At 40.1% G+C, this 23,979-nt stretch overlaps 1 protein-coding gene across 5 annotated transcripts in view; it reads right to left on the bottom strand.

Annotated features, from left to right (window-relative positions):
* The window catches only part of fgfrl1a (fibroblast growth factor receptor like 1a), a 96,558-nt gene that overhangs the window by 45,172 nt on the left and 27,407 nt on the right, over positions 1-23,979 (bottom strand). For 4 of the 5 annotated variants that reach the window (XM_088080854.1, XM_088080856.1, XM_088080853.1 and 1 more), the window contains one exon: positions 9,379-9,651. In XM_088080854.1, the coding sequence (XP_087936980.1) occupies positions 9,379-9,651 (273 nt within the window). Of the gene's footprint in view, positions 1-9,378; positions 9,652-21,999; positions 22,118-23,979 lie in introns of those variants that run through there. The other variant, XM_088080858.1, reaches the window with a different exon arrangement.

Raw genomic sequence — 23,979 nt, forward strand, 5'->3', positions numbered from 1 at the left:
ACACATAGTTTAACTTATACTTGGGGACCGAGAGTACTTCATCATGTGAGTAATAGTGCACCAAATGACCCGTGTTAAATTCTGCTACATTTTTTACTTATCATACTTATATTTTGTACTCAGAGGATGCCCACTATGCCAAAACACACAAAGGGAAGTAAAGTTACACCTCATATTAGCTATGGGAGAGTTGCTGTGGAAACCCAGAGTGAAAACACGTTTGCTTCAGATTTTGAGAACAGCTGGCAGAAGAAGTTAAAGGCAAATTCCACCCTAAAACAGGATTTATAAAGGAGAGACAGTTGCCCTTTTTACACAGAGATCGCATTAAAGTGCTGCTACTGCGTCCTGTCTTTGCAGCGCCTATGCTTTTTTTACACAGAACCAAGCAACTGCAGCAGCATGCCCCTCCAGTGTGTCCTCTGCTCAGAGGGCAAATAGCTCCTAAATGTCATTGTCAAACAAATTGGGGGACATTTGCTGTTGCTGTTCTTCTTCTTTGAGTAAGCTGCTAACTGTTTTTTAAATCTCTCGCAGTTGTTGCAAGCAACAACATGCCGTCAGAACGTCCCAATGGTCGTGCCCATGAAACCATCTGATGGCTGTCCCTTTTATACAGACACCGTTTCAGTGCTGTTACTACCTCCCTTAATGACTTAAAGGTGAGACAACTCTGTCCCCTCATCCTGCAGACGTACCTTTCATAAAAAACAGCGAGGGGGAAAAATGGCACGATATTCCTGTCTAGAACAAGTAGTGTAAAAGGGGCTAGTATAAGGAGGCAGGTAGAAGGACAAAGGAAATATGTGGAGGTCAAAAGCAAATATTGGGTGAAGACTTAATGTTACAATCAAGAACCAAAGCATTTAACTTGATGATGTTTCCTTTTTTATTTTTGTTGATTAATTCAAAATCGACAAAGATAAAAAACACACAGGTGGAAAAAAGTGGAATCAGACGTTTGCGCTCACAGGAAATCAACATCTATGTACACGAGCGCTGTTTCAATATTGGTGGAATACATAAGAAACGGGTTTTGGGGGTCCCTTTCCAGAAAATTTTGAGCCTCAAACACTTATTTTTCTGTATGTTGGTGCCTTTTCTGCATCAATTGATAGTGTACATGTCTTTAATTTTGTCAAAATAAAAGTTCTCTGTTTCTTAATCTACACCCATATCTATATCACCGAAGCTGTTATATTTGAGAGAAGAAATGTAACTCAGGAAGCTGAAGTACAGTGATTTTAAGCTTCGGGGAAAGACAATAGCTTTTAAACTCACCAAAACTATAGAAAACCTGCCATTAATTCTGTTTTAGGGTGGATTTCTGCCTCAGAATGACTCACTGCTCGGGTCCTCGAGAAACAGGCTCGCTGACTGACAGATGGCATCTCATACGGAGAATTGAAGTTAAAGCTAGCAGAGGGTATTTAAGACCCATTAGGGGTCTAGGGGAGCTTGACTTGGCATACTATCAGTAGATGCAAGCCATACTCACTTACACACACACACACACACACACACACACACGCACGCACACAGATGTAAATGGAGCATGAAGGCAAACAGAGGGGGGAAGAATGAGGAGCTGAAAGACGCTTGAGAGAAAGACACCATCTTCTATTGGCTGGGGGAGCTGGAGGAATACGGACACGGCGGGTTTGTTAGAGGAGAGGAAGAGTTGAAGTAGGCTTTGGATCGACCTGCCTGAGGAGATAAGACTCACAGAATCAGTGACTTCTTTTAAAACACTTCTTAAAATCCATTTTTATAGATTCCCTCTTATGTGATGTCATCTTATTATTTTTCATTTGTTTTAGATGTTTTATTTATGTTTTAATTCTTTTCTTTCATTTTATTTGTGGGTTTATTACTTTTATTGAATTAGCTGTTTTTGGTCTTTTTATTTATATTATTTTAGATTGACCTCTTTTAAGTTTTATCCTAACTCTACTCTAGTTTCATCTCGCTTGTGTTCAGTAGGAATGTCTGGCTTTCTGTCATTTAATTGCCTTCTTTGTATCCCATTTCTGCTTTGCTTTGTTTATCAAAGCACTTTGTAAACTGTTTTTAAAGGTACTATATAAATTACATTTTTATTATTATTATTAGGTAAGATTATGAACAAAGAGACACAAATCTGAGGGAGAAGGTCACAAGGTGTGATAAATGAGATGCAGTTTTGGTGAAGAGGCAGCAAAATGAAAAATATCCCTCAATATTTCAATGTTTCTCATGTTTCGGATGATAAATGCTAAGTGTTATGGTGTTTTTACAGTGCACCTCTCAATCATTCAGTGCAGAGACACTGTTAAGTGTTTCCTTTCTTTTCTCTTTTTCAGAAGTTTCTATAGTTACAGTGGATACACATCTCTTCATCTCCAGTGTTTTGGTCTTAAGCTCATCTCAACCTGTCAGGACATGAGATTTCCAAAACTTTTTTTGTTCTTTACACTCATTGACGTTTTCAAACTGAAGCCAGGAAAAAACAGAAGCTTTATTCTCGTCTCTCCTTGTGTCTCTGTCCTGTCCATCGTCTTTCCGTCTCTTTGCTGGAAGTGAAACGAGGCAGAACGAGAGGATGTGGGACAGACAGCCGTGAAATGGAGGCCAGGGCCTCTGAGGAGTGTGTGATTGTGTTCACATCTGTCTGTGATGTGTGTGAGCGCATGGAAAAATAACCTAATGTTTTCCTCTCCTGTGTTGTTGGCATGTTTATGCACAAAGATACAGGACGTATATCTTTGTGCATCTGAGTGTGTTTGTCTCAAGTGGGCTCAACAACGAGGCGGAAAACAGCTTTTGAAACTTGACTCCATTCTTTCTCCCCATCTATAACCCTACAATCCCCCCATGCCCTTTCATACAAGCACAAGCAATCACACACACACACACACACACACACACACACACACACACACACACACACACACACACACACACACACACACACCTGCATGTTTATATCTCTGGGTGCCACCCTGATTTCCGGAGGAGCAGCTTTGTCTACCTCACTGAAAGAGCAGCATTTTGCTACAACAGGACCAACATGAACTGAACAGATCGGATGCGCAGCAGCTTGAAATGTTGATAAAACAAAAAAGTTCAGGCATTTGCACCCTCTCTGTTTTAACTTTCTGCAATTGTTAACAATCGATCATCAAGTTTTGAACTTGGTGGGACAGTGGTCCCTTAGTGCTGCTGGACAAAGATGCATATCAGGTAACTGCAATGTCATGAGTTTGTCTCTTTCTGGGGACACTTGTTGCTACAGGACGCCCTTCTTTCCCTTTCCTGTCTGTTTATACATGTGGTTCACAAACTGGGGGTGTAATGGTGCTGGAAGAATTCTTAATTTTCCTTTGTTTAATTGATCATTTATAACAATGTCTACAACAATGTCGACAACATAAAAAACACATAAGAAACAAATACTTTAACTACATTATACCATAACTACGTTTTTTCATCGCCAGTAATATCTTCTCAGAGTAGACGGGATTCTCAGCTGATCTCTGCAGAGATGCTGCATTTAAACTGCTGTCACATCATCTTCGCTGACACTCTCTAAATTGATGATACCAAAAAAGTACCAAGGTACAGCAAATTTTGCAAATGGAAAACCAAAAAATGAAAACAGAGTTAAGTAAATCTGGTTATTCCATGCAGTGAAAATGCACAAATTTGCATAAACTCACATCTGCCCTGCTCAGCCAGTCGACTGTGGCTGCAGCTTGATTGGTTGTCATGATGTGAGCACTATTTGAATTTCTGGTCACATATAGTGGAGCTGCACTATTAGAAAACCTACAGCGGTCAGAAATAGAAACTGCTGGAATGGTAGAAGACTTTGGGAACCACATACTGTCAGTTAAAGGCAAAACTCCCTAAAACGTTTCTGAATTTACTGTCTTATCAGTATTCTGAATACTTTTTGATGCCTTCTGACAAGTACAAATCATTTATTTAGGAATTCCTTTATGGTAAAATAAAACATTTTGTATCTTTTAACCAGGCAGCAAGAAAAAAACAAAAGGAGAGACACTGGAGGGAAACTTCTACTGGGATCGGATTCAAGGCCAGTAAAGGCTACAATATAGTTCAAAAGGAGGGGGGCAAAACCACTCGATGATTTCTTTTTCATGTTCTGTAAATCATGATTGAGACCCCCCAAAAAAATCCCCTGTGAGGCCTCAAAACCTCAAAACCCTCAACTGAACACCAACTGAGCGGTTCCTGCAAACCAGTATGCTGCAGCTCCAGGTTCACTGTGCATTTTTCTGCCATTAGTGAGAAAGTGCTGCGTGTGTAACCTGAGCAGAAGAATCTGGCGGTAAAAACACTAAATCCAAAACACACATGCACACACATGCACGCACACATTCAGAAAAATACAGCAAGACAGCTGCTGTGGTATGTTTGCAAGTAGGTGTGTGTGTGTGAAAGAGATTGGGTTATTTGAGATTGTTTTTAGGCACTGTGCAATTACACACACACTCATACATTTATCTGTGTGTGTGTATGACTCATACCAATTAGGCTGCAAACCTTGGCCACCTCTACATCCTCTCCAGACGAGGCTCCAGATATCTAAATTAAAAACTACGTAATGTGAGAACACAAAAACAGAGGAGGTATCAGGACGGAGGAACTGAGGGATAGAGAGATGATGTTGGTCTGCAACCTGATCTCATGTGTTAGTTTTTGGCCGGAAGACAGCTGCAGTCTCACACAGGCAGCGTGGTTAGATGGAGAGAGAGTAAACCTGAATGGAGCTGTGCGATTTGTTTTCAATGAACTGGATGTAAAAGCAACAATCTGAAACAATTTAGTCTGCGTGCAACATCATATTTAACTGTCATGACATGCAGGACTGAGCCGTGTGACGTCAGCATGTCAGATCTTATTAAGTGATAATTGATTTTAGCGGAGTTTAGCAGTTAGTGGACTAATCCTGGCATAACGCTGCAGCGCTTCATCTGAGAAAATGCAGAAGAAAATAATTTTTCCATGTTCTGTTTTGTGTATATTTTGTCACGTTTCATCTTGTGCTTCCATTTTTCTCATTTCAACATCCATTATGCAACTGCCGCTTGACAAACATAAATCACGCTAAAGTTAATTTATTCAAACATACAGTGTGTCTACGTTTGATATCTTTCTCTGCCTCTCTTTCCTCTTTGTTCTCCAATTACGACCAGATGTCAGCTGCGATGGCTGAGCTCTTAAATCACCGCAAATCATCACAGCAGTCACTTATGAATGGACCTGCACACACACACCCGCACACCCACACACACACACACACACACACACACACACACACACACACACACACACACACACACACACACACACACACACACACACACACACACACCCTCAGAGAAAAGTGTGTTGATGAACATCTTCATTTAAACGTATAGTTTTGTTTTCCTGTTGATGTTCACTAAAAACACAGACCCAAGACTCCAAACCGCTTCCTTCTTTTTTATGCACAGCTTCCCAACTCTGCTCCAGACACGCTCCCATTGTCATCACATCTGGTTTGAACTATAAATTTTCTATCAGTCACTCTTCTGGTAGGAGGGAAACAATTTCAGAGTTTCATACAAGCAACTATGAAAGACAGACAGCAGAGACAAAGAGGAGAGATCAAGAGAAAGAGAGTGGGAGGAAGATGTGAGAGCTCTCCTGGCGCCCTGTTTTTGAAGGACGTTGAGGTTTGTTGAACAGAAAAGTATCTCGGTTTCACTTTACTGGTGGTCCCATAAATCTGCACACACCAACGCATACATACACAAGCCCTCGGATAAACAAGCACGTACACACACACACACACACACACACACACACACACACACACACACACACACACACACACACACATACTATTTACTCACGCAAACATTTGCCAACCTACACACAATAAAAGAACAAACACTTCAAGGAATCTTCTAATTTCCTCCGCCAACAAAAGCCTGCCTTCACAAAAACGCCTCTCCATCACTCCTGACCGCCGGGCAGTGCTACAGTGGATGTTTTACGGCAATGCTATTACGTCCGGGAAAAATGGGAAACTGTGAAAATATTGATACAAATTAAAGCGTGGTCGGAGAAAAATGAGCCGGGCCGACTGTGGAAGGAGGAATGAGGGCTGAGATTGAGTGTTAATAGGAAAAAGGTGTTAAAGATACGTTGGGTTAGAAATTGAGAGGGAAAGACAATAAGACGCAGGTGTGGGCTCATTACTGTGAAGCGGAGCGGTCATAGAATAATTACTGCAGGACCACACAGGAGAGGAGATGAAGGCAGGAGGAGGAGAGGAGGCAGAGCAGAAACACTGAGCAGAGTTGCAGCAAACACAACTACTAGCTGATGAACGAAGGACATCTCTTGTAAAACACAGACAACTGCACGTACACCCCTCATGCTCTGAAAATCATTGCCTATGCAGATTGTTCCAGCTATGAAAACACTGCTCTCCATGCTAAGTGCCTCTCTGAGGAGATGCTGTGGCATGAATCCTGGCTTGAATTACAGAAAGGGGTCGTCTTTGAAGGTTAACCTGGTGGAGCATAAATTATCTCTGAGTACCATTCATGTAATCTGCAAACACGTAGTGATTTAGCCTCTTGTTCTTGTACAACATGTGATATTTGAATGCAATGTTCCAGGTAAGTTATTAATAATTAACAGAAATGTTGCGTGCAATAGTCCACCTTCCACCATCTCTGTCACTAACAGAATATTCTGAATATATTTTACTTTGTAAAACCTTGGGGAGCTTTTTTAATTTATTCATTTTTTATTTTAGTTTTCACTTGACTTTATAAAAAGTTGCTGGAAACTTGCTGTACACGATGTTGAAAGTTTTAGTTTTGATTAAACATTTGCTAAAGGAATTTAAACAAAGTTTTGTGTTGGAGTTTGTTATATTCCAAATTCTAGATATTGACAGAAAGATTTTCATTTTTATTGTAAATACATATCGGTTCCAAATATCTGTTATTGGTCTCATTAACTACTAATAATCTGTATTAGACCTGAAAAACCAATATTGGTCGAACCCCAGTCACTATCTTTTAAGAACACATACATGCCACGGCACTCAGTTCTTATTTCAGATCTCAGTTTTGACAATTTTGCTCCTATAATACAATTGGTGGTTTTGTGCTCTTGTCGTGTTCAGGTGGTTGATATTTTGTGCTTTGGGCAGGTCAGAACGGCTCTCACAACAGATCTGGTGGATGCAGGTACTTAAAAACCCTGACCTGCACATTACTACTGGGAGATAATGCCAGTAAAATCAATTAAAATACAGATTTTGCTTGTCCCGTGCAGATGCAGACATAGGGGGGTTATTTCTGAATGAATCAAATCAGGTCCCGTGGTAATACTAGTCTCATGCAAATAGGGTTTTAGTGTACAATGACACCAAATTAAATGACAAAGTCGTGCTCCACTCAAGAGGGTTCTCCCTATTCATTGTTTCAGAAGGATACACTATGTGTGTGCATGCATGCATGTATGTGAATGAAAGGGACGGTGAATGAGTGTGAGCGAACGAGGGAGACAGAGAGAGTAAGAGGCAGCAGCTGTCTGCCTGGATGACCTCAGCGGCAGCTGCCGCCCCCCCCACCCTGCTGCCCTGTGTATGCCAGCTCGCCTTTGAAGTTCAGCTCAAGACTGATACAGCTTTGGATCACATACCGATAACGATTACTGGAGAATTAAAAGCACGTTATTTACTACTGATGTGCCAATTTGTATCAACTAGGGTAAAAAATGTAATTGTGCAACTGCACACTGCACACAAAATGTGCTTTCTAGTATGTTCAGTAATGTAGTTTAGATGACAATTCATATTGCTGCATCTGTAAAAAAAAAAACAATCTAGATTTTTTTTAAGTGTGTTACTGTATTTTGAATTGTCACACAGTTTTATAAACAAAAAGAAAGTATGTCATCCCATTTTCTGCCGGCAGTGCTTCTTCTAAGATTCCCACTTTGGTCCAAAAATCTTGCAAATAATCATCAAAATAGTAAAGTATCGGCTGGAAATATCTGTATTGAAGCATTTTACTCCAGGCCGTCTTTGAAGTGCCGACGGTGGGCAGAGAGAGAGGCTTCAGTCAGACTGTCTGGAACGCTGGAACCTGACACACACACACACACACACACACACACACACACACACACAGATGGAATGACACACACGCACTGCAGCACACACACACACACACACACACACACACACACACACACACACACACTGAGACTTGCATGTATAAATGCGCACTGACACACTGTCTTCACTCCAGATATTTTGTTTACATGAACAGGAGTTTTGGGAAGTAGCTATTTGAGTCCCAGTTTAGAAAGACCCACACCTGTAGTTGGAAGGAAGGTTGTCAGAGTCCACAGGGTCACAGACTACAGTTACCACGGGACAACTCAAACTTTGCACAACTGAGACAAACACATAAATATATACACATCCACAAATGCTGACAACCAGCTCAGCTTTCTGGATGCAAAGTTGGAGAAACAATGTGTCTTTCATATAAACATCAAAAGTGAGACAGACACACACACACACACACACACACACACACACACACACACACACACACACAGACTTTACAATTCATACTACACCGACGCAAGTCCTACACACTAACAAAAGCATCCTCTTTAACAGATGCCTCATTCATAATAATATGGGAACACACAAGCGCAACAGTTGTGGTACACACACATGCGGCATACAAGCTCAGACAAAAGCAGCGTTCATTGTCTGGGGAACTACACAGTCCAGTTTACTGTATAATGTCCCCACAGATCTAACCTGGATAATTATATCCTAGAAACACAGCAGAGAAAAAAAGAGAGACAAAAACGATGGAAAATCACATGTAATGAAGAAAATAAGACGCAAGTACGGCAGAACAAATGCAGACTTAAATTAATGGGAAGAAACAAGAGGATTAGAGAAATAAAAGAGCACAATCTTGTGCTTTGCTCATGGATGGCTGTTTTTTGTCTGTCATCATACAAACACACACTTAAAAAACAAACAAACAAATAAAAACACCCCGACACTAACTCAGCAAAGGACTCAGTTTTCCTGAACAATCACAAGTCTTCATCCAAATCGTTTAGTGTGTAACTGAGACATTGTTCGATTTATGCCAAGTTTGTTTGAAAAATGTTATATAGCACATGACAGAAAGATAACAAATCTTCAGAAGACTTTTTCAATAGTTCGTATGTTACGCATAAAGTGTGTTTAAATACTGCTACTTGATTTAATCCAAAGATTGGTACTGGCGTCTCATGTCACAGTACTGTAGTATTATTTTATAAACTACTTACCTATAACGATGAGTGTGTAGTTGATGTTCACGCTGCCAAACCCGTTGGTAGCCTTACAGATGTAAGTCCCTGCGTCATCAGTCTCCACCTCTTTGATACGCAGGGCGTGCTGTAACACCCTGAACCGCGTCCAGCCACTGTGGATGTTGCGACCATCTTTGGTCCACATGATGAGCGGCGGTGGGTCGCCCTCCACGGGGCAGGGCAGCTTCATGGTGCGGCCAAGACGGATGCTCTGTCGGTGTGCCACCCGCTCTGACACTCTGGGTGGACCTTAAAGGATGGGAGAGGAGACAGAGCGTTAGTGACATTATGAAACTTTTTAACAAAATTATATTTTCAGATATTTATCTTTTGTCACCACTGCCCCCTCAACTCCAAAATCCAGTTGTTTAAAATGGGAATCGCCGAGTTGTAGTTACTGCATTTTAAATAGTGTCTGCATTGTCTGGATGCACAGACAGATCTTTCTCCTAACAGGCCATTCTCTGGGTTGGACTGGGAACAAAATCCAGCCCTGGCAATTTTCTTCTGGACAGACCCGATTGCTTGTTGCCCGTCCTCAGCAGCGGTGACCTCCCCTTCTTGCCACTGGCATGTTACTCTGTGGTTATCCAAGCTTCATCATCCTTGAGTACATTTTCTTTTCTGTGTTTGACCTTTCCTGCTCCACCTTTTCCTTATTAGCTCTTTAACCATCTAATTTATATTTTCATTCAGCTTACTTTGCTCATTTTGCCTTAATTGATTTATTTACTGCTGGACTTCTCCTGCTTGACCTCAGTCACATTCCCCCACTTGAGGAAGTGGGAGAAGGTGGAGACAGCCGGTACTACTGCTACTGCACCTGCCTTACAGTATCGACAGTGTAACTGCAATCAAATGAGCTGTTATAACATCAAAAAGGCTGCAGCCAGTTGCCCCCCCCCATACAAGTTTCCCCAATATTGCTGGTGGTGGCCTTATGGCCCACAAGGTAGACCGGCCCATGTGACATCTGCCAGAGTTGCCCGATGGCCAACTCCATCTTATATAGGACTGCAACTAATGACTGTTGTTATTGAACTAAAGTTTAAAAAGTGAAATGTCAAAAAAAGTTTTTAAAAAATGCTCCTGAAAATTCCCAGAGCCTAAAATGATCTACTTAAATATACTGCTTTGTCCGACTAACTGTACAACAATTTATGACAATAAAAAACAGCAAATCCTCAGTCTGGAGAAGCTGCAGCCTGCGAATGTTTGGCCTTTTTTCACTACATTTGCTTGAAAAATGACTAAAATGATTGATTAGTTATCAAAATAGTTGAGCTGTTCCTTTTTCATTCTTATTCTCGACACAGCATTTAGGCATAAACTGGCTGTGCCCAATACCTAATTAATGCACTGTGCAGAATGTGTGAATTCATGAAGTCTGTCTGCATCCCTGCAGTTACAGGTGTGTCTACGATGGAGACATCATTGGTGTGTCGACAGCTTCAGGATTGAGGTTAGGATGACCTCCTCTTCACTCCTATTCTTCATTTCCATGTTTTCAGCCACACACCTCTAATTTTCACCACTATTCTCAAAAGCAAAGAAGCCTCAAAACATGGCATTTAACACACACGGGAATTTTCTTTTGACCTTTACAATGATTATAATGGCTGAGCTAAAACACTGACATTTTATCACAGACAACAATAGAGCCCCCAGGGAGCAAACACAAAGCCGAGCTAATATCCACTGAGATGTCGTGTCGAGACATAAAATCAGGCGTGACCTTGACCGCTCAGTAGCCGCTCTACTGTGAAACTGCACACTAGATAAACAGAGGGAGGTGAAGGAGCAGGCTGACTGACTGGGAGAGGTGGGAGGAAATTGTGGGGCGAAGCGGGGGTGATTGAGAGAACAAATAGGAGGGAGGAAGAGGAGACAGAGAGGGAGGAAGGTAGCAGAAGAAAGGAAAGGGAATGAGCAGAAGAAAGGAAAGGGAATGAGCAGAAGAAAGGAAAGGGAATGAGGGAGGTTGGAATTTAAGGGAGTAAATCTAAAGAGAGAAAGGGAATAAAATATGGCCAGTGGTACAAAGAAAGACAAACAGGAAGACAGAGATGTGGAAGCAGGGGGAGGTGTAGGAGTTAACGAGGTTCAGTGCGTACTGTGCATCTCCTCTCATTACTCCTTCTTGGCTTAAAACAATACCCTCTAGATATAGCACTAAAAGTACATAATGGCAGACAAAGTTTCCTATCAGAAAACAAAAAGCAATTGTATGCAAAGGCATCAGAAAACAGCCCACTTCAGGTCGTGTCCTGTAGTTTATGAGATTTAAAGGACAAAGGGCGGCTCGATTTTAACAGTGTGGCTGATAGAAGCTTATCTAGGAAAATGCATATGGTCTGATAAAGACTAGAAACGTAAACATTTAAGGTGTGTTAAACTCATTGCCCGTTTTGTCTGATACTTTCTTATCAGAGAATTAACAGCCTGATACCTTTAATTTGCCCTTGTGTAAAAAAGGTTTAAGAAACAGTTGTGGACTTACAGTATTTTGTTGCTTTTAGTCAGATTTTTTTTGTTTGTGCAAAAGGAAGGGAAAGAAAAGTTGGGATGGGGTCACAGGGGAAAAATATGTGGTCATATTAGGGGTTAAGATAAAAAATATGTGTAAATTTGAGCCCATTAAAGCAGATTTTGGTGAAAATTATAAGTAGATGGATTCAAAGACAATGGACATTAGGAGATGGGGATTGAACCACCAACCCTGGCACTGATGGACGATCTACTCCACATCCTGAGCAACTTTGTGAAAGCTTGAAGGATATCAATGTCCAAAACGTCTTTTCATAATGCAGTATTGGCCATCTTTCTATCACATGACAAAAAAAGGGGAAAAACAAACTGGGCTGTAAATATGTGTGTCAGCTGTTACGTTTTTCTTTTCCTCAGGAAATGTTCTTTTGGTTTCCTAATGCATCCCGGCTGTTTAGTGTTTAAGTGTCTCTGGAGCTTCAATGATTTTAGCGCCTCATCTGACAGGATTTTACCACATTTAACACACTGTGCTTTCAGCTCGGCATCACGGCCTGCCATTCTGAATCAGTTCATGTTTTCAGGGTCATTTTTCCTGTGGAGTTTTTACTGGCACAGAGTGGTCTCTAACATCACTTTTTTTCATGAACCAATCCATTTTGTGTCACTGCATCTGAGGAAATGTTAGCTCAAGATGCTAAAGATGACAAAACGTGATTGGTGTGACATTTTTTTTTATTCCTGAAAATTCGTTTGCACATTTCGATATAAAAATAACAAGCTTTGTATATTAACTTTTTATTAAATCTAATGAATTGGCAGAGCCTCTATGACCCACTAGGTGGCAGTTTGAGGCCCAACAGTGGGCCATGGTCCACTGGTTGGTTGAGGTCTGACTGTACTTGCCATAGTTATTGTAGTTTTTCTGTTTAATTAGCGATAATTTGTGACATTTTGGGTGCACTCACCTTTGGATTTAGCTTCAAATTAAGTGTTTTAAATAAGCTTGTCAAACTGATCACTGGTATCTGGTGAAGTATCCGTGTTTCCAGTACTTAGCAATTACTTTGGTGAGTAAAATATTATAGCTAATAGAACAAATATTCTCAACCAGTGGACCATGGCCCACTGGTGTTATAATATTTTACTCACCAAAGTAATTTGAAGCTAAATCCAAAGGTGAGTGCACCCAATATGTCACAAATGATCGCTAATTAAACAGAAAAACTACAATAACTATGGCAAGTACAGTCAGAGCTCAACCCCAAACTGGTCTGTAAATTTGATGGATGTATAATTTGAATTATTGAGTAATTTATGGATTTTAAATGTTTTCAATGCCACATAAATTTGGCTTATTTCGAAAGTTTCTTTAAAACCTTTCTGATCCTGTTTTTAGGCCTGCTTGACTTCCTTCATACTGCTGCCACATCTCAAGCTCTGTTGAAGTTAAACATTTTAATATGTTATTTGGAGAAAAGAAAGAGGGCTCTTTATCAAGATAATCTATAAATGTTTGGTACTTTCTCAATTTATTTGGTATGTTTTTTTTGTTTTGTTATGTAAAAATGCTTTTGAAACAACAGCCTAAAAAAGCATGACACCAAACTAAAAATATGTGAATGATTGAATGATTGAATGAATTAAAGACAGAAATGACTAAGACTGCAGCTGTACTATAGTAGTCTTTCTTTGACATTTACAGTTTTAAGTATAAGTCAAAGACTTCCCATAATCCTCTGCTGAAGATAATGAGCTGCATTCTCCAGACTGCAGTTTTTCCTTTTTTTGTATTTCTTTAGGAAGAAGTTGGCATGAGAAACATCAACCATCATGGCTCTGCAAGGTCTAAAACTTCAGAAAATATAAAGAAACAGACTTCACATCATCAGCCAGCAGTGGCCAGCTGTCATTGGTCACCGGACCCAAACAAAACAAGGATCTTGATTTATTCCTCTGATGTGCAGCTGTAGGTGTCGGAGATGAATAAGGTGAAGTAGAGCCTTATACATTAAGCTGATTCTAAAAAACGCATTTTTTTAGTTACAGTAGTCGTGTAGCATTTGCTGTCACTGTTGTTTTAACAGGATCGCAGGAGGTGGACACAATGATGAATGGGTGGAGGTGAAATGTGTGAAAAAGACATTAGTCACACAGAGGAGCCTCTCCTCCCTCCATCCTCCTCGCTCCTGAACGGGGAATGTGGTCGTTCAGCTGTATGGCTTTCTCATCAAGAGCCTGACAGCTCACTCGATCTCCTTTTACTAATTCACTTCTCTTTTTGCTCTCTCTCTTGCTCTTCTTTGCTATTTCCTTTCACACATTGTAATCCTCCCTCTGTAATTCTCCTTTTCTTACTTTAATGCTTGTTTTTTTCCTTTCTTTTGCCTTTTTGTCCCACTTTCACTCTCCTTTCTCCATATTCCCAACTGTCTCTATACAGCATGTCCCTTTAATGTTCCTAGTTTTTCTTCCTCTCTATTTATTTCTTCTTCTCTTTTCTTCCTCCAACAGATTGAAATCTCATTCCCCTGAACTCTCACTACTCCCCAGTTACCTCTCTCTTTCTTGCCCTTAACCCCTCGCTTCCCATTACTACCTCCTCCTCTCCTCCCTTTTCCCCTGTCATCACTCTTTACTTCTCTTTCTCTATTCTGCTGTCTGACTCCCCGTTCCCTCTTCTCTCTTTCATCACACTCATTCACACCATCCTCCTCATTCACTGCAGTATCTCTTCCTTCTCTCCTGTGTGATTTACTGGTCTCCTGCCTTTTTCAGATCTGCGCACACACATAACTTCCTCGGTTTCTTCCCCAGAGGATCGCAGGACCAGGACCTCTAACTGAACCTCTCAACTTTAGGCAGTTAACCTCTCCTAAATCTACCTCCCCCTTTTCTTCCTCTCCTCTCTCCCCCCAGTGAAGGGTACACAGACCAGCAGCCTCCTTTCCTCCCTTCCTCCTCCTCCTCCTCCTCCTCTTCCACAGTGCATGACCGAAGTAAAGTCTTTTTAAATCTGTCTCTTGGGGTGAAACTGAAGCGAGTAAAAAATCTATTCTTCTCTTTCATGAGACACAGGTCTGTGTGTGTGTGTGTGTGTGTGTGTGTGTGTGTGTGTGCACATGTGAGGTTCATTTTTAACATACGGTACTAAATGTCAGGAAAGAGCTACACATGGCTGCTGTATATAGTCATATAAGACTAATTACAGTGTCTCTTTGTGCATCTTTGTCTGTTTATATACTGTTTAGGAAGTCTGTCTTTGTGTTTGTGTATGTGTGTGTGTGTGTGTGTATGTGTATGTGTGTGTGTGTGTGTGTGTGTGTGGCGGAGAAAAGAAAATTGCAGGCCTTTAAATCTTTGGTCTGTTTAGTCCATCTGGAGCTTTATGGTGCTCCCTTGCCTGCAACTGTCTCCCCACGACAATCTAAAGTACCTTGAAGATTGTTTATCGACCTTCAGACACACACGCACGCACACACACACACACACACACACACACACACACACACACACACACGCACGCACACACACACACACACACACACACACACACACACACTGCATTATATGCAGGGAGCATATAGGTAGGTTAGGCGTGCATGTCTGGTATTTTGTAGCCTAATGACAGGAAAACACAGCCCATGTCAGACACACACTACTCCCACAGAGGCAGAACCTCCCAGCTCAGAGCAGCACATCGTCTGCATGGATACTAACTGAAGGCCAAATAAAGCGGAGCAGAAATCAGTTCATACAGTCTGTTCTTTTAATGGTTACTCCCAAAACAAACACACTGCTTAAATTCCATTAAAGGAAAAATGTTTATTCCTGAGAGTTAGTTTACAGGATTGATACCACGATCACATCCGTGCGTTCAGTGTGAAGCTAAAGCCTGAAGGGAATCCCCCTAAATATTCATAACGCATTGAAAATGTTACTATAATGAACTGATTAGCTATTTAATGGACAATTGTGCTCTAAGTTTTGGAAATAGAGTTCCTGTAATTTGACAGAAACATCCGGAGCATCCGGAAAACAAAGTTAGTGAAAAGTAGAAAGCAGGATGGGGGCCAGTGAGAATGTTATGGTGGATATATGGATTTATATATATTACTTATTGAGTCCCTCCTTCAAACTCGCTGCTGACTAATTTTGAATTATATTCAAGCGCTGCTTGGATGGATATGGACGGTATTTTGTGGCCGCACATCATTTCATTAGACTGAAAATGAGGCAAAAAATTGTGTGTCCTTGTAGTTGGCAAATTTGCATTTCCTTAGGCATGACCGGCCCTACTTTTCCTCTGAATGGCTAGTGCTCATTGCCTTCGTTGATTGCAGATTGCAGCTGATAGCAGCTGGAGCTGATAAATACTTGTGACTACGTCAGAATACTTTGCTCTGGGCATGAATGCAATGGTAACCTGTCCCCCCTAAAGACAAAAGCTGAATGTTAGTGAGCGTTAGTGGGGGTTTTTGCAGTGGGAGAGGGGCTACAACTTGAGTCTTTTTTTGCCTTTATTTGTTTACATTTTGGTAAACTGGCACTATTGAAAGTATGCTGAATTAGCAGTTACTGTTTGCAGTGTACCCACAGATATACAGACTATTGTCACTGGATTACTTCAATAGAAAAGAAAAGCTCAGGCAGGTTCAGAACTTATAAAGTGTCTCTTTTTTCCCCCTATGATTTCTATGCAGATTTATGGACACTGGAGATAATGACCTGAAAAGTGTCAGTATCTTAAAATATGTGAACCATGTATGTATCTTAAGATTTCACTGAGTTAAGACTCCAATAATTTTGACTTGAATTCCCCTCATGCAGTATATTTGCCTCACATTTGTCTGGCTCTGTCTCTTCTAGATTAATCCATGGACATCAATTCTGGTACTCGTCGTCACACTCAAGTGCAGACAGACTGTTTTTCTTGCTTTGGCCAACCAGTACTACAAGTACACCTTTCCATTTTCACACGCTACCATTAGCAGATGTAACACAGCAGTGTTATAGTTATGGAGTTAAACTCAGTTTTAGTATGTTTTCTTTGGTTCTTTGTTATACATACTTCTTTGAAATTCAAAGATCATTGCCAGCTAATGTCTGAGCACAGTGCTGTTTGTTCAAATCAGGCTCACTAATGCCTTCCACAGACATTTCCATGAGTGAAATTTTCTTTGATGAAAAATAATCAATGCCATAACTGGCTGACAGAGTATGATTTCTAACACATTTTACATTCAAAGGAGAACCATAAACACCTTCTCTCCGTTTGCCATGAAAGCAAATCATTTTAGCATCCAAATACTTTGTCATTTTTCTTGTGTTGAAAAAATACCTGCTAATTTAGTTCATTTTTGTACTGCATATTTTGGCAGAGTGTGACAGCTGGGACTGCCCTTTATGTTTTGGTTTGGATTGAGAGTTGGCTTTTTAATGCCCTTAACGTTCCACTGGTCTTAGAGTCAGATGGGTCTGCAGAGTCCAACACAACGTTGTTGTTGGCAGGGAAGTGAGACTGGAGCGAGAGGGGAGAGCTGAGGAATGCTTTTGATGGAGAGCACTTAACAGCAGGACACAGCGTTGATGTACTGTGCAAGGTAGAGGTGTGTGTGTTTGCGTATGTGTGTGTGTATGCATGCTGAGATATAAAAGACCGAAGCATTCAAAGACAACTGGGTCCTCAAGAGGTCATCATTATTATCCGATCCTTTATGAGAGTAACTTTTTCTTGTACTTTTAAACAAGCTCATAGTTAATAAAATAGGGAAAAGGTTTATCCTCCCGCAATGTGGTTGAATGAGAATTTCTGTGTGCACAACTCAAATTACCCCAATTCCCGTAAGTCTGCTATTTACGCAACACTTTCGGTCAAACCCTGTAATCCTCTGCTGTTATGGTTTTGTATCTGAATTGACTTTACAAGCTGAATCCTGTCATCACATCAATACTCTCTAAACTGACCAGTGGAATTGCTTGTTGCATGACGCCACATTAGCTGAATCTTTTTTTTTTTTAAATTGTTAATTTAGCCTTTATTTAACCAGGTTTGTCCCATTGAGATCAAATATTGCTTTTACAGGGGAGACCTGGCCAAGAAAAGCAGCAAAACAGTTTCAACAACTAACTAAAATTTACATAAGCATATAAAAGCACATTTATTTTAGAAACATAAAATAGTGAGATAAAAAGTTGTACACAAACAGCCGGGTTTGAATAGATTTCATGTTCATGTTTTAAATCAGTCATCAATATCAGTATGTCTTCAAGCTTATAATCATCCTGCAGATGGCTCCATGCTGCAGGTGCAGGCAACCGAAGTGCTTGTTTTTACAACTCATGTTCTGATTTTGGACACAACAAGACACAGAAAGTCCTGCAAATTGAGTTTGTAATTTTAGTATATCTTATTCAAAAGAGAAGAATTGCTTTGAAAATAAAAACATACCAGTAACTGAGGCAGTGTGTAAATAAATTGGGCAAAGTCACCTCGGAATATAAGACAAAGGCATGTTTTTTAATACCATCATAAATATAAGAAATCGTCTTTCTATTTAACTCACTGTATGTAGTGCACAGCATGCACCACCAGAGCTCAGTCTCCGGTCTCTACTAGTGGAACAGGCAGCTGAGCTGAAAGACACCGCATCGCAAACAATGGCAGAGAGAGACTGTGTGGAAAAAAAGGCATGTTTTTTTTTTTTTTTTAAATATCTAACTTGGTGAATTAGGGATATTATTTTTCAACCAAACTGGAACTTGTGATTGTCGGAACAAAACTAGATTACTAGCGAGAGTAACCAAGATAGTTTGGTTGAGTTTTGTATTGTTTCTGTCAAGTTTTACTGAAGTGTGTTTAATGAGTTAAGACAATCAAGCCTCATCAGTCTTGTGTGACAGAGAAAAAGTTGAATTCAAAAAGTGTACAGTTGTATTTCTCTCTTTAAGAAGGAAAACAGGTGTGAAAACATTACTTTTCTTAACATTTGTGGGTTTATATTGTGTATTTAGTGAATAACTTTTGGGGGATGACTTTGATGTTGTCAATTAAATAACCCTGGGTACAAACTCAATGTGTTGACCACTTGTGGAAACAATTTTCTCAGATAACACTGATTTTACTGGTCCTGACATATTACGTTTTGTTTTTTATACATTAAGAACAAGTTGCAGCTTACTAAGCTGTTTTCCTACTCTACTAAATGCATACTGAAGATAACTGGATAACTGGAGGGGTGCAAAGCAAAATAGGACAGCGTCATCAGCATAGAAATGAAAGGCATAGTTGAGCCATATTCATTTTTCATCAGGCTGCTTACACTTACAGATTTAGCTCCCAGAAACCGTCTTACAGCTTGCTGATGGTCCTTCCTTTTCTTTTGGTAGTTAACTAACACTCACTCTGAACACATTTAGGCCTTTTTTTGGCCTGAGGCAACAGGCAGACTGATGGGTACACATTAACATGTCTTCTTCAGGTATATACACACACACACACACACACACACACACACACACACACACACACACACACACACACACACACTTCGTCGCTCTGACCCAGTCATTTCCACCCCAACAATAGGTCAACTGCTGCTTGTTACTCTGTCCTGACAGTTACACTAGGCCCGAGGCTGGGGAGGATATACAGACATCATTGAAGGAGCTAGACACACACACACACACACACACACACACACACACACACACACACACACACACACACAATTTTACACATAAAACCCGAGGCTTACACTTGTCTCACACACCCACACACAAAAGAAAAACACAGCGGCCAGAAAAACTTTGAGGAATCTGCTGAGTGGTTGGTACGGGAACCTGATCCCCTGAACAACTCACACTATCGTCTCTCTGGGAACACACACACACACACACACACAAAAAAGGTGTAAAACCTGAAAATCCTTTTTTTTTTTTTTTTAAATTTGTCCTAATTAGACATTTTATGGTCTGATGTTAATCTCAGACCTTTCGCAGAATAGTGATTTGTTCTCTCCCTCTTACTTTCTCTTTCTTATTACTCTCTCCTTCACCTGTCTCTTTCTCTCTTTTCTCCTTTTACTGCAGCTTCTCTTATAGCTGGTTATGCTGTTCTTCCTTTCTTCTCTTCTGGCTGCTGCACCTGTCCGCTTCTCACTGGAGGAAAAACTTTCCATAACAAATAAACCTCTAACCCTTGAATGAAAATATTTAAGCTCAAAGATTTCCCTAAACCTCCTTTGGAAATAACGCCTAACACACATAAAATTACTATATAGTCACACTGCTCATTCCATAGACAAAGACTGGTGTTTAAATTCTACATTGATGTTTGTAATGTTTATACATAAATGTTTGTAATGTGCAAAATCTGCCACAGACTTTTCCCTGCTGGGTTTATACTTGGCAAGAGCAATAAATTTGCTCAGTTTAGGTCCTAAAAAGCTTAAAAAAAGATATGAATCATTTTAAATACACACCCCACCCACAAGTACAAGAGAAATGATTTATGATGACGATGTTTTTTAACGAACTGAGGGAAAAGGGAAATTGTGGGAACAACTGAACAATTTTCAACTTTGAAATTTTGTCTTATGTGTGCAACTGTGGGAAAAAATGTTGACATTTGCTATTAAATATCTACCAAGACTTGTTGCTACTCTTTGCATAATTTATTGCAGCAGCTGTGAGCGACCTACAGCAAGCTTGTGACTAACGCCCAAATCCATTATAATTAAAATGGTTAAGTCACTCTCAAAATTAAGATTTATTTTTGTGGCATTAGAATGGTTTTTATGTGTTATTGAGCGGTCTGCTTTAATACCATCAGAATAGCCTGACTTATGACTCAGTGTCTCTCATGGGAAAATATTAACCACAGTAAAATGCCATTTTTCAGTTCACTGCAGTGAAAATTAAGTGATTTCACAGAAGAAACATTGACCAGGCACAGACTTATGTAAAGAAGCATTCAGGTTCCACTCTGGCACATAATACATCTTCAGAGACTGGTGATGAAAGCTTAAAGGAGCAGGTTACCCCAAAATCAAAACTTATCTTATCTTATCTTAAGACTTTGTCTTATCTGTAATGCCTTTTATTAATCTAGATTTTTTTGATGTGAGTTGCAGAGTGTTTGCGATATCACCTGTAGAAATGTCTGCCTTCTCTCCAATGTAATGACACTAGATGGCACTCGGCTTGTGGGTGCTCCAAAAATAAATAAATTTCAAGAACTCATCCGCAATGTCTCTGTCCAGAAATCATGACTTGGTTACCTAAAATAATCCACAGACCTTGTAAGAAGTGTAGTGTCGGAACTATTTTCTTCCTAACGACCTTCACCAGCAAACCATATCATCACAGAAGGAGGCGTGCATCTGGTCCTCGGGCACATTCATACATTTTCACAATGCTTAAAAGCAAATGTTTTCAGTTTCAAAAGTCAGCCCGTGAAACCTGCAGTCCAAAGTCCCCAAATAAACACTGTGGTAGTTTAATCTCAAAAAGGCAAGATGGAGGATACTCGAACATGGGAAAGGTGGGAATGAGGCTTTTCAGGAAACCGAGAACATAAAGTTCTGCAAACCACCAAGAACCTGAGGGCGGTTTGAACCTAGAACATTCTTTTAAAGCTTATAAAGGGCTTTACAGAAACCACATCATGCACAGTATGCACTTGTGTGAGTGGGTGTGTGTAAGAACAACTTGGGCCTATTATATAAATGCAGATTAAGGGAAGTGAAGAAAGTACAGGAAGGCAAGAAAAGGAGGGAAAATTATGTGCATAAGACAGACAGACACCCACGCAGAGGCGGAGTAAAGGGATGGAGTCAGAGGAAATGAAGAGGGAGGAATTAATCCTCACAAATAAATACCTGCTAACACCTAGTGATTCACAGGTAAAATGCAGACTGGACAGGAGCTGACATTTTAATGAGCACTTTGGATAAAAACCGTAACAGAATGTACTTTGCCTTCTATAGCCAACATTTACATGCAGTGAGAAAGAAAAAAAATAAGACTGACAGAGCCAGAGACATCCTCAACGGTCCATTAACACCTCGCAGTCATGACTTGTTGAAAGCTGATCCGGCGTTTACTCACGAATGAAGACACAAAATGATGTTTTCTCTGTTCCTTCTGTCTTTCACGGACGGCAGCAAAAGGTAAATTGGATTTCACACAGTTTGACAGTGAGTGTATTAAAATGCCACACCTGTCTCCGCTGATGACAAAGTGTCTCTAAAACATCCCTGTGACCTGATGAAGTTTGTTTTACATCATGAATATAGTTATTTAAACACTGTATCTCAGCCCTGAAGCAAACAGAGTATGACACAAAAATAAATAAAGATGCCTGCCTGATTGCTTCATCTGTTTTTTTATTGCGAGAGAAACATTTTTGCAAGTTTTTTTTGGAAGCTGATTTCCACCAATGTGACGAAAGAAAAGATCCTGAGTCAATACAAGTCCATACCCGGTATAGTGGACGTTTCATCATAACACAGTTCCTAGGCCGCTTAGTCTGACAGGCGCATCGGTTTTGACTTGTATTACAACTCCTTTACGTAAATCCAAGTACTCACGTGAGGCAGGGAAAACTTTTATGAGGTTTATTTTAAAAGCAAAAAAAAAAAAAATTAAAAAAAAAAACAAAAGGCACAGCAAGTTAAGTCCGTCCAAAATCACATCTAATATGGTCCACTACTGACTTGATGTCCTAAACTCACGTTGCACTGGCTATAAAGCACGATAACCCACAGTGATACACGGTCAAAAACGTATTTCGAACTGCCTCCCCAGACTTCTAGTTCTTTCTATGCATGACCTCATCCTATATACATTTGTCATGCACACAAACCATAAATGTGGTACACAGTATAGCCCGCAATATAACAAAAACAGTATATGTAATAGAAATATAAGCACATCTACCTGGCTCAAAACACACAGAAACTGCTTCGTTAACCTAAATAAATCAAACCCTTATTAAATGCAATTAGCCAAAACAAACATTTATACCAAGTATAAAATATGCAATTGTTATGTCAAAGTCATTGTTTTGACAAAGTTTGTCATTGTTTTGTCATATTGTCATTTTTGTTTGATAGTATACCATTAATGTGAGATACTAAGTCATAATTTTATGTTGCTGAGTCAATATTCCAAGAAAGGTGAGTCACTGTTGAGCGAGCATCTCATTATTTTGAGATACTCAGTCATTATTTTCAGAGGGTTCCTTACAAGAATGACTTACATGATCTTGGCAAAGTAGGAATTAGAGCATCCTTTCTAGCAAATTTGGACCATCAACTTATATCTCGCTAACCAAAGGCACAAAGAAAGGAAAGCACAAAGAAGGAAAGAAACAGAAAGTTGAGCAGAAAAAACACTGAATAAATAAGTTAAGCAGGACCGCTTTGGGTTGAAAGTAGGTCAAAGGCCACAAGTACTATTCCAGTTCAGCATGTGAATTTGTGAGTGTGTGCCTGTGTGTGTGTGTGTGTGTGTGTGTGTGTGTGTGTGTGTGTGTGTGTGTGGCTGGTCAATGTATGGAGTCTGGGGACTGGGTTACATTTTAGGGCAAAATAAGACATGGGACAGACAGGCAGCAGACGCTGTGATCCAGAGCCAGCGACCAAGGAGTATGGCTGTATATTCAATTAACCTTCATCGTGAATCACCAACATTAAAACATCAAGTATTTCTCAGAAATAAGTAAAAATGTATAAATGTTTTTTCACTAAATCTAGCAGTTGCATTAGATAAACTACCAAAGGCAGAGCCACGGGGTTTGCAGATTTCAGCCAAAGTTACGTTTCTAAAAGTTGAAAAGAAACAAATTTCGATACACAAGCTTCAAAACACAGGACAAAAGAAATCTGGAAATGGTGAGCAGCATGATGTTGCAGATACATATTTTGCATTTAAGATCTTTTAGTTGGGAATTTGTTTTAATTCTAAGATGAAACATGAATAAGAAGCAACAGAAAATTCAGACATGTAGACATGAAAACAGCTTCACTATTATACTGTAGCCAACCTTCACCAGTCACTGCAAAGTCACACTGCAAAGTCTCTCCC

This window comes from Plectropomus leopardus, chromosome 8, assembly GCF_026936395.1.
Source record: "Plectropomus leopardus strain MGB_pleo_1.0 chromosome 8, ASM2693639v1, whole genome shotgun sequence".
In the NCBI taxonomy this organism is placed as follows: domain Eukaryota; kingdom Metazoa; phylum Chordata; class Actinopteri; order Perciformes; family Serranidae; genus Plectropomus; species Plectropomus leopardus.